Source organism: Eriocheir sinensis, unplaced genomic scaffold (genome assembly GCF_024679095.1).
Source record: "Eriocheir sinensis breed Jianghai 21 unplaced genomic scaffold, ASM2467909v1 Scaffold282, whole genome shotgun sequence".
Lineage (NCBI taxonomy): Eukaryota > Metazoa > Arthropoda > Malacostraca > Decapoda > Varunidae > Eriocheir > Eriocheir sinensis.
Genome location: NW_026111590.1, coordinates 157,501 through 173,814, shown reverse-complemented (window position 1 = coordinate 173,814; position 16,314 = coordinate 157,501). Strand labels below are relative to the sequence as shown.

The following is a 16,314-nucleotide window of genomic DNA, read 5'->3' as shown; positions in this document are numbered from 1 at the left end:
AATAATAATAATAATAATAATAATAATAATAATAATAATAATAATAATAAAAATAATAAAACAGAAAAATCAGTAATAGAGAAAAACGAAGTAATTTTAAAAAGGAGAATTAGGAACGTTATAAGCTTAAAACATTTTTCATAACGAGTTGAGAAAAACGATTTAAAACTACAATTCATCTTATTAAACTTGTTCCTGCAAAAAAAGAAAAACAATTACCATAGTCGTATACTTATTTTTCTTTATTTATTCTTTTCATGCTTTTTTCTTCTTTTGCGGAGAAAGAAGAAGGAACAGGAAGAATAAGTGTTGATGGCAAGACGTGTTCCGATATTAGTTTTGTTGTTGTTTATATTGTTGTTGTGTTGTATTTTTATGATATAGCTGAGTAGGAAGGATTCTCGCTGTGATATAGAGAGAGAGAGAGAGAGAGAGAGAGAGAGAGAGAGAGAGAGAGAGAGAGAGAGAGAGAGAGAGAGAGAGAGAGAGAACCAAAAAGGGAAGAACATTAGAAAAAGAAAGAAAATAAAGCAAAAGGGAAAGAAAAAGAGACAGAAGGAGGAAAAGAGAAAAGAAAGAGACAGAAAGAGGAAAAGAGAAAAGAAAAAGAGAAAGAAAGAGATAAAGAGAAAAGGGAAAGAGGAAGATTTTTGATAATATTTTTCCTTCCACTTCTGGGTTTTTTTGTTTTTTTGTTTTTCGTTCCTCATTTCTCTACATGTCATGGTGCCTTTTTTCACTTCTATCCACAAATGAACCGAGAAAAGGGGAAAAAATTGACGTTCATCCAGAATCACACCCATCTCACTCCGGGCGTTTCAACTATTCATTTTCTGGTCTGTGTCAGCGGGGTGTCCATCACTCCTGAAAGCCATTTCCGTCGCCAATCACTTTTCTGTCTGTGATATGAATAACTACTGAAGCGGCGACAGCTTTTAGATTTTTAACGGAAATACGTAAGGATTAGGGTCGTAAAATTACCGGGAATTTTGAACTGGGAAACTTTCCATGGAAATTTTTGGGAATTTTCTGAAAATTTGAGAATTGAGAAAAATTTACAAGCTTCCCTATGGCGCCTTTGGGCATCTTTTTTTTATTGGGCTTAAGTTTGTTGCCTCTTTTGACTTCAGCTTTAGGGGGCTGTTAGTGAATGTCCCTGAGGCTGGTAGTGGGGCAGGCAGAATTGTTGAAGTGACGCCATTGAGGCACATGTCACCCTCCGATTAATCTAACTTAACAAAACCCCAAACAGTTACTAATGGTCTTGACTCAGAAAATTCGTATATGCTTCCTTGGTAATGAGACTTTATTTACAACAAAGTGAGGTCATTCTTTGTTGATTTATACCATAAGGTGCTGGCTATCATGTGTTTGAAAGATAACCCAAACTTAACCTAACCTAACCTAACAAAACCCCAAACAGTTACTAATGGTCTTGACTCAGAAAATTCATATATGCTTCCTTGGTAATGAGACTTTCCTTACAACAAAGTGAGGTCATTCTTTGTTGATTTATACCATAAGGTGCTGGCTATCATGTGTTTGAAAGATAACCCAAACTTAACCTAACCTAACAAAACCCCAAACAGTTACTAATGGTCTTGACTCAGAAAATTCATTTATGCTTCCTTGGTAATGAGACTTTCTTTACAACAAAGTGAGGTCATTCTTTGTTGATTTATACCATAAGGTGCTGGCTATCATGTGTTTGAAAGATAACCCAAACTTAACCTAACCTAACCTAACAAAACCCCAAACTGTTCCTATAGGTCTTGACTCAGAAAATTCATATATGCTTCCTTGGTAATGAGACTTTTTATACAACAAAGTGAGGTCATTCTTTATTGATTTATACCATAAGGCGCTGGCTATTATGTGTTTGAAGATACCCTAAATTTAACCTAACAAAACCCCAAACAGTTACCACAGGTTTTGACTCAGAAAACTCATATATGCTTCTTTACTAATGAGTCTTTCTATACAACAAAGTGAGGTCATTTTTTGTTGATTTATACTATAAGGTGCTGGCTTTTATGTGTTCGAATATACCCTAAATTTAACCTAACCTAACAAAACCCCAAACAGTTACTACAGGTTTTGACTCAGAAAATTCATATATGCTTCTTTACTAATGAGACTCTATACCAGCGAGTGTAATTCTGGATATTCACCGCCAAAAATCGCTATCGTGAGTCGTGTTGGTTTCCCGCGTGAAGTTTGGACATGCATTGTTTGGGGGGGGCAGTTTCTCTCCCTCGTTTATGATTTCCCGGAGCTGCGTCGCAAGTCCCTTTATTATTTTCATTTCACACTTTCAAGCTCCAGCAAGACTGGCGATAAAAAAAAGTCGTTCATTTGTGTTAATAGATTTTTTTTATCCCTGGTGTATTTCTTCTTTTTTATGTTCCACTCTTCTACTTTTATTCTCCTCCTCCTCCTCCTCCTCCTCCTCCCCCTCCTCCTCCTCCTCCTCTTTCTCCTCTTCCCTTGCAGTCTAATTGTCCTGTCAGTCACCACAACGTAAGATCTTTGATTTTTGTGTCCAGGTAATTAGAGCAGCTCAGGTGTGACTAAGACGAGGATGATTACAGGGTACCGGTAAAAGAGAGAGAGAGAGAGAGAGAGAGAGAGAGAGAGAGAGAGAGAGAGAGAGAGAGAGAGAGAGAGAGAGAGAGAGAGAGAGAGAGAGAGAGAGAGAGAATTTTCTGCTTCTTCTCTACATGTACATCTATACTTATCTACGTCTGTCTGTCTGTTTGTAAGTAATAAGTCTGCCCGCGCTCATCGTGTTGTGAGTTAGGGTTCTCTCAGTCTGTCTGTCTGTCTGTGCTTGCATGCACCTGTGTGTGGCGTGCGTGTGTGGTCGTTTGCTTAACTGTCTGTCCGGGTGGCTCAATATAGGGTTACCGTTCCTCTAATGTTGGTTCCTCGAGAGAGAGAGAGAGAGAGAGAGAGAGAGAGAGAGAGAGAGAGAGCGTGTGTGTGTGTGTGTGTGTGTGTGTGTGTGTGTGTGTGTGTGTGTGTGTGTGTGTGTGTGTGTGTTCAGAGGAAAACGTACACACACACACACACACACACACACACACACACACACACACACACACACACACACACACACACACACTCACAGACGTGCGCCTGCCCCCCTAACCCCCACACACACACACATACCTTCACACTAAGTACCCCGCCGACTCACCTTTGTACAGGATGTTGTTGTTGATGACGCTGCTGAAGAAGTTTGTGGTGAACTTCGGTTTTTTGAGGATCCAGAACATGTTCCTGAGTTTTGATTCTCGAGGCCGCTCCTGCTGCCTCGGCTGTCCTCTGTGTGTTTCTCTTGCCGCCCACGTTTTCTTTACTTTTTTCTACGTTCTCGCGCCTTGTAATTTGTGTGTTACGATTTTCATTTTTGAGGAATTGTTGTTCGAAATTAAATAGATTTGTAAACTTTGTCCTAATTTTTTTGTTTATTACGTTTTCGTTTTATTACTCACGCCAGTTCTCAACGATATTGTCGCTTTTGCCGGTTTGTTGTGTGTCCTCATCCTTCGCGTCCTGTCTCACTCTCCTCCCAGTTCGCGGGTCAGTATAAACACGTTGTTTTCTTGTAATTGGTTGTTTGGATAAATTTCAATCCTTCATGTACTGTTATTTTTTCATTTTTCCTTGGTATGTTTTACTAGTAAGCTTGTGTCCACAGTCCAGTTTTTTGGGGAGCTCGGTGGGGAAGAATTTTATTTATAGTTTGCGCTTCATCAAGAATCCTTCAGAGTTCAGGCGAGGAGTTATGTTTGCGTTGAGAAATTGTTTATATAAATATGTAGTTTTTTATCAATGGCTTAGTCCTCTTGATCTTTAATGCTTTTTTATGATAAGTTTAAAAAATGTACGTGATTAGTTTTTCCTCTCTCCAGGTATAAATATTTGATTGTGTGCTTCCTTTCGCAGGTGTGTGATGCTGTTCTTCGTTCAGTGTACCGGTGAGTGTTGCAGTGCTTCGCTTTTCCTTTATTTTTCCATCAAGTTCGAGAATTTTCTGCTGTTAATATGGCTTCAAAACATCTTATTCTTTATTTCCCGTTTCTTCCTTGTAGTGACTCAGCGCAGTGTTTCCTTTCGCCCGTGTTTTTGTGTTACCTGCTCATCCGATTCTTGTGTTTCATGTATGTTATCACTGTATCCGCGTGCTTGTTTTTCCTCACCGTTTAGATTAAGATTTTTTTGGTTTTCTTTCAGTAATTCTTTATATGCCTGTGTTTCAGTAACGCTTTTTTTTCCTACTACAGTGTTTCAGTTCTAGTTCGTTTGATTTTGTGCTTTTGTACCGTTCTTTCGTGACCTGTTGTTGTTCGAGTGTTGGTGCAGTGTTTTGCGTGTGTCTATGATCACGACTTTCTCATCTCAAGTTTCTGGTTCAACCCTTAATATCTGTTTCAGTGTTAATGTACTTCGTTATCTTTCGTCAGTTAAAGAGTTGCTTTCGTGTTGATTGGACGTTTGTGTTTCTTCTCGACGTGATTGGACGGTTTTGGTTTAGGACTCCGTGTTGTGCTTCAGTGTTGTGCTTCGGTGTCTCGTGTTTCGCCAGCCGCCGCAGCCCACGTGAGGCTGAGTGAAGGCGCTCCCAGTATGTCGGCCACCTTAGAACAATATGATACTGAGTGAGGAGATGCTACAAAGGATTAACGCTGCTTACTGTGAATATCATTTGTCCACACCAGTTTTCATTATTCTTCGTGTTCTGGGACAAGACTTACTTTCTTGACTGAATGAGCAAGCTGAGTGGCCTCGGCAAAAATAGTTCAATAGAAAATGGGCGAAAACTAGATAAATGCTACTGTAAATAGCGTTTGATTTAGCCAGTTTTCATATTGCATCATCCTCTGGGGGTAGTCCTTACTTTTGTGGCCGTCTGAATCTTGATGGTCTTGCAAAGTTAGAGAGCCCTGTTTTCTGTAAATGACTTGTGCTTTAGTCAGTCTTTTTATTACATCTTCCAGTAAAATATGGCTGGCTGTATACCGAAGATCTTGCAAAGTGAGAGGGGAGAATGGCCCTGCTTACTTTAGTGGCCGGTGTTTTAGGCAGTGTTCAGCAGGATGTTCTTTTTATGGCTGGCGTGCAGGTGTGTCGGGATGATTAAGTGAGGTAACGATGGAGAAGGTGCACGTAGGATCAAGATTAGATGAAGAGATTAGCTTTCTCTCTCTCTCTCTCTCTCTCTCTCTCTCTCTCTCTCTCTCTCTCTCTCTCTCTCTCTCTCTCTCTCTCTCGCTCTCGCTCTCGCTCTCGCTCTCGCTCTTGCTCTCGCTCTCGCTCTCAATTGGATCAGGCTCGTTCCACAATCCGGGCTTAGCTCCAGCACACACCCACGCACTCTTCTTCGTCACCTGCGGCGCCACCTGTGTTCTTGCCTCTGCCGCCCCCGTGTGACGCACCTCCAAGTCTGTCTCTATGGAGCAACGAAGAGGCAGACTGTTGATGCTGCTTGTATTCGCTTAGCCCGAGTTTAGCGTTACTTTTATGGGTATTTTAATTGTTAGTTTGTGCTTTTTTCTGTTTTAATTTTGGAGATGGAGTTGTTTTAATTCGTTGAGTCCGTGTTTTCTTGTCGTTTTTTTGTTCGTTTCGTTCGTGTTTTCTGTTATACTTTTGTAGTTTTATTTGTTTGTCAAGCCCGTGTACTTTTGTTTTCTTTTTCTTTTTATTTCTTACCCCGTGTTTTCTGTTTTATTTTTTCTTTGGCTTAGTTCGTGTTCTCTTCGTCTTTGTCGTTCTCTCTCCGTAATGTTTTTTTTTACTGGTTTTACGTGTTTTGCTTAGTTACGATTCACTTATTTCTGCTTCTTTTCAGTTACCCACCAATATTTTTTTTTACAGTGTTAGAGATGAGTTCCCGTTTGCTTGTCCCTCTTGTTAGTATTTTTTTTATTTTGTTCGTTCTTACTTATTTTCTTTTTTACCTTTTGTTTTCGTTTCCTTTAACTTGTTTCTTGGCTTCCTAGAAATACTTCCTCCTTCTCTCACTATTTTCATACAGTATTATACAATTGGCGTTCATGAATCTTCGTATCACCTTGTAATCTTAAAGTCTTAATTCTTGTCTTAAGGTTATTTTCTTTATCTTTTATTTATGGTTTCGCTTAGTTTTTCGTTGCCATGCTCTGGGTTTACCGCCGCCACATGTTTAAGTCACTCATTCCATGCCTTTCAATGTCCAGATGCGTTAATTTTCCGTGGGCAAGTTTCTTTCACTCGGTTTATTGTTGATTTTAGTCAGTTTTCTGTGCGGGGAAATCGTTGCAGCTTTCAGAGTGTTGTCTTGATACTCTTCCTGGACTGCTGTTGCTAAGGTGTGATTCTTGAACGAGATTTTGTTTTCAGGAGTGTACGTTTGGTAATCTTGGACTTAACTATTCCGAGTGGGTTCAAAGCATCCGCAGAAGGGAAGCGTGTCTGGGGGCGGCGTGAACAGCTGTGGGTGGATGTGGGTTGAGGCGTGCTAGTCTGACAATCTTGCACTAATCTTGTTACTTAGAATATCGTCGTAGCGTCCACAAGAGGAAACCGGTGTGGGTGTGGGTTTGGGCGTGGGCGTACCTAGGGGATGGGGCAGGCGGTGAGGAGGGCACAGGAAGAACCCCACCGGTGTTCGTGCGTGGCGGAGCGGCGGCGATTCCACGTGTGTGTGTGTGTATAAATTTTGCACGCGTGTCTCTCGGGGCAGCAAGACTTTGTGTGTTTGCGCGAACTTTAGGGAGAGGGGTTAGAGAGAGAGAGAGAGAGAGAGAGAGAGAGAGAGAGGGAGAGGGAGGGAGAAGGGAGGGGAGGGGAAGGGAAGGTCTAAGCACAAAGACAAAGTTCAAAGTTCTTTTTTCAATCGCTGCTGTTAATAAGCCCCCACGCCGGCACACGCTCTCACGGTACGTGCAAACACTCTCACTGCGTGCTAAAGATTGTCTCCCGGCGCCTCCCTGTCCTCCGGCGGGGCACGAGAACCACTTGGAAGTCTCCGGCCGCGCGGGGCTGTGAGGGGGCCAAGTTGAAGGGAGCGGAAGCAGCGACAACCTCTCCCGCTGACGGCTCGGGGAACACTGACTGCCGATGCAACTTTCCGCGTGCAAACAACTAATACAGACGGGCTGGGAGGAGGAGGAGGCAAAGGAGGAGGAGGCAAAGGAGGAGGAGGAAGAGAAGGAGGATGAGGAAGTGGCGAGTGGTTGAGAGGAGGGCAAGTTGGAGGTAAGGAAAATAAATGAGCAGAGGAACATAGAAGCCTGACTTAGATGTACATTATGGATGGGTGGGAGAGGGATGATAAAAAAAGAAGGATAGTTAGAGACACTGGAATGCAGCAGAGTGGTATACCAGTGTGGAGGAGGAGGAGGAGGAAGAGGAAGAGGAGGAGGAGGAAGAGGAGGAGGAGGAATAGGAAAGGAGGTCGAGAACAAAAAACAAGGATAATATCAAAGAAAGAGGAGGAGGAGAATGAGAAATAAAACTAACAAGAAGAATGAAATAGTAAAGACAGAAAGGAAGTAATTATGAAGAGTGTGAGGATAAAGGAGGAGAAAATAACAAAAACGTGAAGAAAGGAAGTAGGAGGAAAATGAGAAAACAAAAATGAAAAAAAAAGTGAAGAGGAAGATTAGGAAATAAAGAATGACAATAGCAGGAAGAATGAGAGAGAGAGAGAGAGAGAGAGAGAGAGAGAGAGAGAGAGAGAGAGAGAGAGAGAGAGAGAGAGAGAGAGAGAGAGAGAGAGAGAGAGAGAGAGAGAGAGAGAGAGAGAGAGAGAGAGAGAGAGAGAGAGAGAGAGAGAGAGAGAGAGAGAGAGAGAGAGAGAGAGAGAGAGAGAGAGAGAGAGAGGAGAGAGAGAGAGGATTACAGAGAGAGAGAGAGAGAGAGAGAGAGAGAGAGAGAGAGAGAGAGAGAGAGAGAGAGAGAGAGAGAGAGGATGACAGGCAGGTATGAACGAAAAGGGGAGTAGAAAGGAACGTGAGAGGATTACAGAGAGAGAGAGAGAGAGAGAGAGAGAGAGAGAGAGAGAGAGAGAGAGAGAGAGAGAGAGAGAGAGAGAGAGAGAGGTGACAGATATCCGAAATAGTGAGAAAGAGGAAATGAGTGAAGAGAGGAAGGGGCGAGGGCATATGGCTGAGGGAAGGAGGAGGACGAGAAAAGGGATTAGGAGGAAGTGAGAGAGGGAGAGAGAGGGAAAGAAGAAGAGGAGGATGGATGGGAAAAGAGGAGAAAGAGGAGGAGGAGAGGTGGAAGAGGAACATGAGAGAGATAAATTACTGGTCCCCTGTGGCGTGTTTTGGCAGGACAAAGACTAACGAGAGAATGTGGACGTGACACACACAGACTGTCTTGGGAAGGAAAACACACACACGGCACAATTAGAAACACAACACACCGGCGGAGTTAGAACCAAAACAATCGCATAGTTAAACATGATACGCCTGCGAACCTGGAATCAAAACACACCTGGAGCAATTAAAACACCTGCATAATTAAAAACACAACACACACCTGTAGAGTTAGGATCAAAACACCCGTGGAATTAAACGCCTCCACACTTATGAGAACCAAAACACACCTGCAGAGTTGAAGTCAAAACACCTGCAGGAATTATAACATTTGCAAAATTAGAAACACAAAACACCTGCAGAGCTAGAATCAAAACACCCCCAAAGTTAGAATCAAATGACACACTTGCAGAAACAGAAACGAATCAGATGGTTCTCGTAGCTGTTGTTAATTGCAGGAGTGGTGATCGTGGTGATAATTTCAATGCATGAGGATTTGGGTGTAGTGTAGTAATACCCAGAGCCAAAGAAGAGACAGTTTGGCTATCTTCGTACAGCCGCCATGTTGTAACCAAGAGATCCCCGCGAAATTCAAATTGATACTGATGCAATAGTGGGGTTTTTTTCGCGCTCTAGGGACAGTCAAGATCTCGAAGAAGGAAAAGGTCTGCCCTGTTTCATTCTTGAGTATATCCTTAATTATAACGCAGCTTTCAACATCTAGACGCACAACTCCGTGTCTTCCCTATAAACCCGTGTTGAGTATCCCCCTCCCAGACCGAGACTAAGGTGGGTATTCTCAGACGCTTCCACCTCTAACATCAACTATTTCCAAAGGTCAAAATGGAGATCAATCGGGTTCTCAGGAGTGTGTTTTTAGGTTCATGGCACAGAAGAAGGGTCAAACTACCAGCAGGGCGATCAAACTACCCCTGGAAATGTCCAAAACTCCTAAGAAAACCATGTCAAATATGTGTCCTTGGGAGCCGAAATGTTTAAGAATATGACCCTTCGGTTCATATTCTCAACCACAAGGCGTCAATAACGTTTCTTTGATTAGGCTTTAGTGAATGTTGTAGGTATTTTTTTTCGTAGTTTTATGACCCTAGTGGCAGTTCTGAAAGGCTTCTACGTAAAAAAGCACACCCGAGGAACGTGATAAATATTTCTCCCTTTTGATCTTTTGAAATAGTTGCTCTTTTTTTCTTTTCTCTTTTTCCCGTAGCCCAGAGTTTCAGCCCTCGACCCACTGTTAGTTTTACATATCCCTTTCCTTTTGTACCTTCCACCCTCTCCCGAATCCTTTCAATATCATGTTTCAATACGTTGCAGATGCCTATTTGTTTTATACTGCTATCCCCCTTCACTTCTTTCCCCCCCCCCCCCCCCGTCCCCTCTCCACCTCCTGCTCTTCCTCACCGGCTTACCTGTTTTTGATTGCATAGTATTTGTGTCTCCTCCCCCTCCTCCTCCTCCTCCTCCTCTTCCACACACGCCAGCTGGTGCGTGGCGGGTCGCTCCTCGCATCGTTAATGACCTTAATAGTTTCAATTACGTGCAGGAATAACGTCATGCACCCTCTCTCTCTCTCTCTCTCTCTCTCTCTCTCTCTCTCTCTCTCTCTCTCTCTCTCTCTCTCTCTCTCTCACACACACACACACACACACACATACACACACACACACACACTTAATGAAGATCGCACTCATTTATGGCCGCGAGGACTATTAAAGACTCTGAATTAGAAGATAATGAGAACGAGTTGCAATAAGACCAGTAATGAGAATTTTAGTATTAATGATAACGGTGACAATAATGAGAATATTAATAATGATAATGGCTGTAATTATTTCCTTGACCTTGATCCGGCTTGGACAAGTTAATGAAATACAATCTTTTTTTTTTTCAATGAGCCATTAAGTTCCCCGTCAGTGTTTTCACTCTTTTAATCCTTTTATTCGTTTTATGCCATTTGTTACACTTTTAGGGAGGCGGCGGATGAGTAGTTAATGTGCGGGCGCCGCCACATGCTGGGATTTTTCAGTCATCGGCGAGTGTCCTAAGACTACCCACATGCTGTCCTGAGGACCTCCTATCAACTATCAACCCGGACTCTAGATTCTCGCTCTAAAGAGGATCAAAGATGAGCTCCAGGGGACACCATGAGCCAAAGCAAGATGGCGCCACCTTGCCGACACTGTAACCGTCTAGCCACACCAAAAAAGCTTACCGGCGCCATAGGCTAGAACCTATAAAAAATAAAAAAAAGCTACCGTGTTAAAGTCTAAGGCTACGTGATGCCAATTTTCACTATCAACCAATTACTGCCAACTTTCACTTTTCAGTACCTTGTTAAAGGGAACAACTGAGTTCTGCTAACTTTAAACTTTGTTGTATATGAAAATTTGACCATACAGTGCTCGATATTGTACAGGCCAACCAGCGTCTTGCAGATTCTTTATGTTCTTATGAGTCACGTCCAACTAATTCTTCTTCTTCTTAGAGAGAGAGAGAGAGAGAGAGAGAGAGAGAGAGAGAGAGAAACTTTGTGTGTGTGTGTGTGTGTGTGTGTGTGTGTGTGTGTGTGTGTGTGTGCGCGTATGTGTGTATGTTCGTGCGCGCTCATTCGTGTTTAATGGGGGATGTAAATTAAGAGACGAAGTACGAAGAGGAAATTAAAAGCAAATGGTGCGCGGGTGCTCCGTCGGAAGTAATTTATGCTTCACTGAGGGCAACGTAATTACGGCCGAGCAATATTGTTCCGGCGGTGTTCATTACGCGGCGCTGCACCCCTGGCGACGGGCGGCGAAACTGTGGCGGAGGGCAGGGCGGGATGAAGGAAAAGGGAGGACAGAATAAAGGTAAATGAAAGTAAAGGTATAGTAAAGTAAACAGTAGAAGAAAGGACGGGAAACTTGAGGGAGAAAGGGAGGACAGAAGGTAAAATAAAAAAGGGAGGACAGAATATAGGTAAATGAAAGTAAAGCTAAAGTAAAGTAGAGAGTAGAAGAAAGGACGGGAAACTTGAGGCAAATGATCTATAAAAACGCATGAAACTGAAGCAACGAATTGTAATAGGAAATGCGCTAAAGTAAAGATAAGTAAGCAGTGAAAAATACGTGAAATTATATATAAACAAGTTCTAGAAAGCCCAAAAAACACGTAAACACATAACCTTCGTATATCGCAATGGAACATACATAAAACCGGATGTGAACAAGTTGTAGAAATCGCAAAAAAAAACAACACGTAAACACATAACCTTCGTATATCGCAATGGAACATACATAAAACTGGATGTTAACAAGTCGTGGAAATCGGAAAAAAATAACGAAAACAAGAGATTCATTTGTAGTTGACAGCACATGAAACTGAAGATAAATAAGTACCAGTAGGAATAACACGTAACTAAAGGAAAAATAAAATAGCGTAATACAAAACAGATTAACCCGTCCGCTGCGATTGCCACGGATGTCACCTTCACTGGTAGCCTGGTAACATATACTCCCAGGTCTTTCTCTGCCTCTGTGGTGGATAGTGGAGTGTTTCCCATGTGGTTTTGGTGCAGGATTTTACATTTTTTCTTTCATTGAATTGTAAGAGCCACTTTTTGCACCAATCCTGTAGCTTGGTGTTGTCTTCTTGTAGGAAATTTGCAGTCAAGGGATTAAAGGCAGTTAAGAGGCGCGACAAAGTGCAGATTTAAGTTCTTTTTTCCATCTTTTTGCACCAAAGGTTAATTAATGAATAAAACGGAGGTGTGGAGAGGAGCGAAGGGTCTAAATATGTTAATGTTCTCTAGGCAATGGATTTAATTTTTAATGAGGCGACGTAATTAGTGTGTGTGTGTGTGTGTGTGTGTGTGTGTGTGTGTGTGTGTGTGTGACTACGGTGAGCTAAGAACGCATATTACTTAAAAATATACGTGAAAAAATGTGTAGAAAATTAGCTGGTGGAAACAAAGAGTACATTATTTCCTTACCTTTTTTTCGTGCCATTTCTAAACCCGCAAGTAAATCCTCCATTGCACCGTCTCAATCCTTTAATTTCTCTCTTATTAATAGTCTCCCCTTACTTCTTCCTAACCCCTTCCATCTCTCTGTCTATCTGTTTATTTATTACTGTCTTTTATACTAATTACCTAGCTCTAACTTTCCTTCTTTTTCTATATCTATTTCTTCTACGTTTTCATATCTATCTTCTACTTCTTTTTATATCGATCCATCTCTCTATCAATCTGTCTATCTGTTTAGCTATCTATCTGTCTATCTATCTATATCTATCACTATCTATTTACCTTTCCCTCTATCTATTTCTTTCTATCTATCTCTATCCATCTCTCCCAGTGTCTATCTATCTGCTTTGATATCTATCTGTCTATCTATCTATATCTATCACTATCTATTTGCCTTTCCCTCTATCTATTTCTCTCTATCCTTCCTCTCTGCACACACCCTCCCCGTGACGTCCATGGCATAGCTACAAGGTGGGAAGGCTCCGCTCAGGTGGCGAGAGGACCGTGGGAACCGGCAGGTGCAACAACACACACACACACACACACACACACACACACACATACACACACACACACACACAGGCACCATGGTTTTCAAAGGGAAATGTTTATTCTCGTGTATTTCCTACTTGCGTGTGTGTGTGTGTGTGTGTGTGTGTGTGTGTGTGTGTGTTAAAGTAAATGTAGAAAATGCAGATAAGTGAGTGAAAGGGAACTGGCTTGAGAGAGAGAGAGAGAGAGAGAGAGAGAGAGAGAGAGAGAGAGAGAGAGAGAGAGAGAGAGAGAGAGAGAGAGAGAGAGAGAGAGAGAGAGAGAGAGAGAGAGAGAGAGAGAGAGAGAGAGAGAGAGAGAGAGAGCATGGAATTGATAAGTTGTTGACGGTGCTTTCAGAAGATTTAGTGTAATCCATTATATCTCTGTGCGCGAAAACAGAACAATAGCTAAATATGAGAGAAACTGAAATAGCGTTAGTCTGTTTGTTTTGATCTTCGTTACCTTGTTTATGGGACGATGTTTGTTTGTCAATCTTATTTATACCTTTGTTTGTGTGTGTGGCTTTTTGTTTATCTCTTCGATGTTGTTTGTTTGTTATTTATACGTATATATTTCCGATGATCTGCGTGTCTTTCTTTTCCCTATAGCCGTTTTAGTTTGTCTTTGTCTGTATACCTCTGTTTATATGTTTAGTTTTGTGTGTTTCTTTGTACGTTTCGCGGGACCAATTATTTTCTGTTTGCTTCTATAAATTGGATCCGAATGTTTGCTGTTTTTATTTGCGTGCTTTTTGGTTATATTTATTTTTGTTTCGTTTAAATTGCTAGGTTTGTTTCCGTCAGTAAATTTCTTCGTATATTTATTCTTGTATTTTCTTTTCGCCTGTCTACAGCACTCAGACTGGAGCGAAGAAACATCATAATGAATTTGTTTTTGTTTCATTTTCTTTGCTAGATTATAGTTTCGTAAGTAAATTTCTTCGTATATTTATTCCTGTATTTGCTTTTCGTTCCTTCGGTCTGCATCTGTCTGAAGCACTTAGACTGAGGCGAAGAAACATGTTATTAAAGATTCTCTCACTCTGCAAACAAGACGCCTCATTGAAAGTTGTTTGCTCGGCTATTTTCAACGATGGTAATGTATTTTTAGTCTTCTTTTTCGTCCTCTCCTTCGTCTTACTTAACTTTTTCACTGTATTTCCACTCCACGTTATTCTCTTTCTTTTCACGAACATAAGAATACAAGAAACGTAAGAGAGGAATTTACATGAGGTCATTCTTAAGTTTTTCCTTCCCTTTCTCCTCCTCTTCGTCCTCCTCCTCCTAGTCATCATCATCTCTTCATCATCATTATTAAATTTATCATCATCGTCTTCATACCCAACTCATTATGCTAGCTCTCCACCTCCTCTTCTTCGAACTCTGCTTCATTTCCTCCTCCTCCTCCTCCTCCTTCTCCTCCTCCTCCTCCTCCTCCTCCTCTTCCTTCTCCTGCAGATGTCGCTAATGTGCGCTAATCTGCTACGAAATTATTAAAGACAGCGTAGGAAGGAGGAGGAAGGGGGAAGGGAGAGAGAGAGAGAGAGAGAGAGAGAGAGAGAGAGAGAGAGAGAGAGAGAGAGAGAGAGAGAGAGAGAGAGAGAGAGAGAGAGAGAGAGAGTTAAATGAAGAGTGAGAGTGAAGACGACAACACGAGGCGGAATGAGAGGTGAGCAAGGGAAGAAGAAGAAGAAGATGAAGAAGAAGAAGAAGAGAAAGAGGAGGAGGAGGAGAGGAAGAAAGAAGGCATAAATGGACTGTAAGAAAACACAAATATAACGAGAAAATGTTTTGTTCTTTGTTTATACTCCTCCTCCTCCTCCTCCTCCTCCTCCTCCTCCTCCTCCTCCTCCTCCAGCCCCTTACTAAACTAACACAAATTTAATTGCAGTTTTAATTGACATCGCCTCGTGAAATTAGTGCAAAGCAAATTATTTTCCAGCGTCCCATGTGTCTACTTTTTTTTTATTTTCTCGTTATAGCAAAGTGTGCGCGCGTGTGTGTGTGTGTGTGGGTGTGGGTGTGGGTGTGGGTGGGTGTGGGTGTGCGTGTTGTTCACTGTCGGTGTGTTTGTGAACAAATTCTTGCTTTCATTCTCTCTCTCTCTCTCTCTCTCTCTCTCTCTCTCTCTCTCTCTCTCTCCTCTCTCTCTCTCTCTCTCTCTCTCCTCTCTCTCTCTCTCTCTCTCCTCTCTCTCTCTCTCTTCTCTTCCTCCTCCCTCCTCCCTTCCATTTCCCTTCCCCTCTCTTCCTCTTTCTCATCTCTCACACTTTCAACCCTTCCACATCCCCTCCCCTTCCTCTACCTCCTCACGCCTCCCCTCCCCACCCCAGAGCCCCGACACTCCCCTCCTCTCTCCCATTTGCCGACCTCGCCTCTACCCCTCAACCTGCTCTCCCGTCCCCTCCCTCCTCCCGCACTGCCCGTCACCGCTGATTTAAGTGACGGCGTGACGGGCAGGGCAAACCGCGGCACTGATGTCAAATGTCCAGACTGAGAGAGAGAGAGAGAGAGAGAGAGAGAGAGAGAGAGAGAGAGAGAGAGAGAGAGAGAGAGAGAGAGAGAGAGAGAGAGAGAGAGAGAGAGAGAGAGGAAAAATTGAACTGAAAAATATTGCAGTGGTAAAGAATAGGAGAAAAAAAAGGTATGCAAGAGGAGAGATAAGAGAGAAAGAACATGTGTGGGAGGAAATTTGTTAGGCAGATAAAAGGCGAGAAAGATGAAGGTACGAAACGAAAGGGAGGGAGGACATTTGAGGAAAGGGAGAAAGAGGAGATACAAGAGAAGAATAGAAAAGAAGAATAGATAGATAGAGGGAACAAAGCGAAATCAGAATGCAGAAGGAGAATAGGGATAAGGAAGAAATCGACGGAGAGGTTGAAATACACGAAGGAAAGTGACGGAAGGAAGGGAATGAGAGAGAGAGAGAGGGAAGGAGGGAGAAGGTTAAGTGAGTTAGTCTTAGCTCAGGCAATAACCGGTGGAGGGGATAAAAAAGTGAGGGAATAGATGGGCTAAATGACGTAGAGGAGGAGGAGGGAGAGGAAAGGAGGAAGAGGAAGAAGGGAAAAGGAAAAGGAGGAGAACAGAAAGAAAGAAAAAGAAAAACAAAATGAAAACAAGAAAAAGAAAGGAGGAAGAGAAAGAAGAAAAGAAAGAAAGTAGAAAAATAATGAAAAAAATGAGAAGGAAGAGGAATAGGAGACTACACAAAGAAATAAAAAGGAAAGAATTAAAGAAAGAAAAAAATGAAAAATGAAAAACAAGAAAAAAATAGCAAATGAACGAGAAAGAAAGAAAGAAAAAGGAAAAAAGAGGCAAAAAGAGGAAAGAAGAAATTCGAAAAAGATTGAAAGAGAGATAGAGAACGAAAGAAAGAATAAAAATGAAAGAAAATGTTAAAAATGACGCGAATTTCACCAAAGCGTGGAATGAGAGAAAGAGGAAAAGATAG

General features: G+C 42.0%; 2 protein-coding genes across 2 annotated transcripts in view; both read right to left on the bottom strand.

Annotated features, from left to right (window-relative positions):
- The window catches only part of LOC126991449 (uncharacterized), an 85,667-nt gene extending 78,565 nt beyond the window's left edge, over positions 1 to 7,102 (bottom strand). Inside the window, exon 1 of the mRNA XM_050850210.1 lies at positions 3,200 to 7,102. Within this exon, the coding sequence (XP_050706167.1) occupies positions 3,200 to 3,278 (79 nt within the window). The 5' untranslated portion in view covers positions 3,279 to 7,102. The remainder of the gene's footprint in view (positions 1 to 3,199) is intronic.
- Positions 6,506 to 16,314, bottom strand: part of LOC126991450 (uncharacterized protein DDB_G0271670-like) — a 142,489-nt gene continuing 132,680 nt past the window's right edge. The window contains exon 4 of the mRNA XM_050850211.1: positions 6,506 to 6,603. Coding sequence (XP_050706168.1) covers positions 6,506 to 6,603 — 98 coding nt within the window. The remainder of the gene's footprint in view (positions 6,604 to 16,314) is intronic.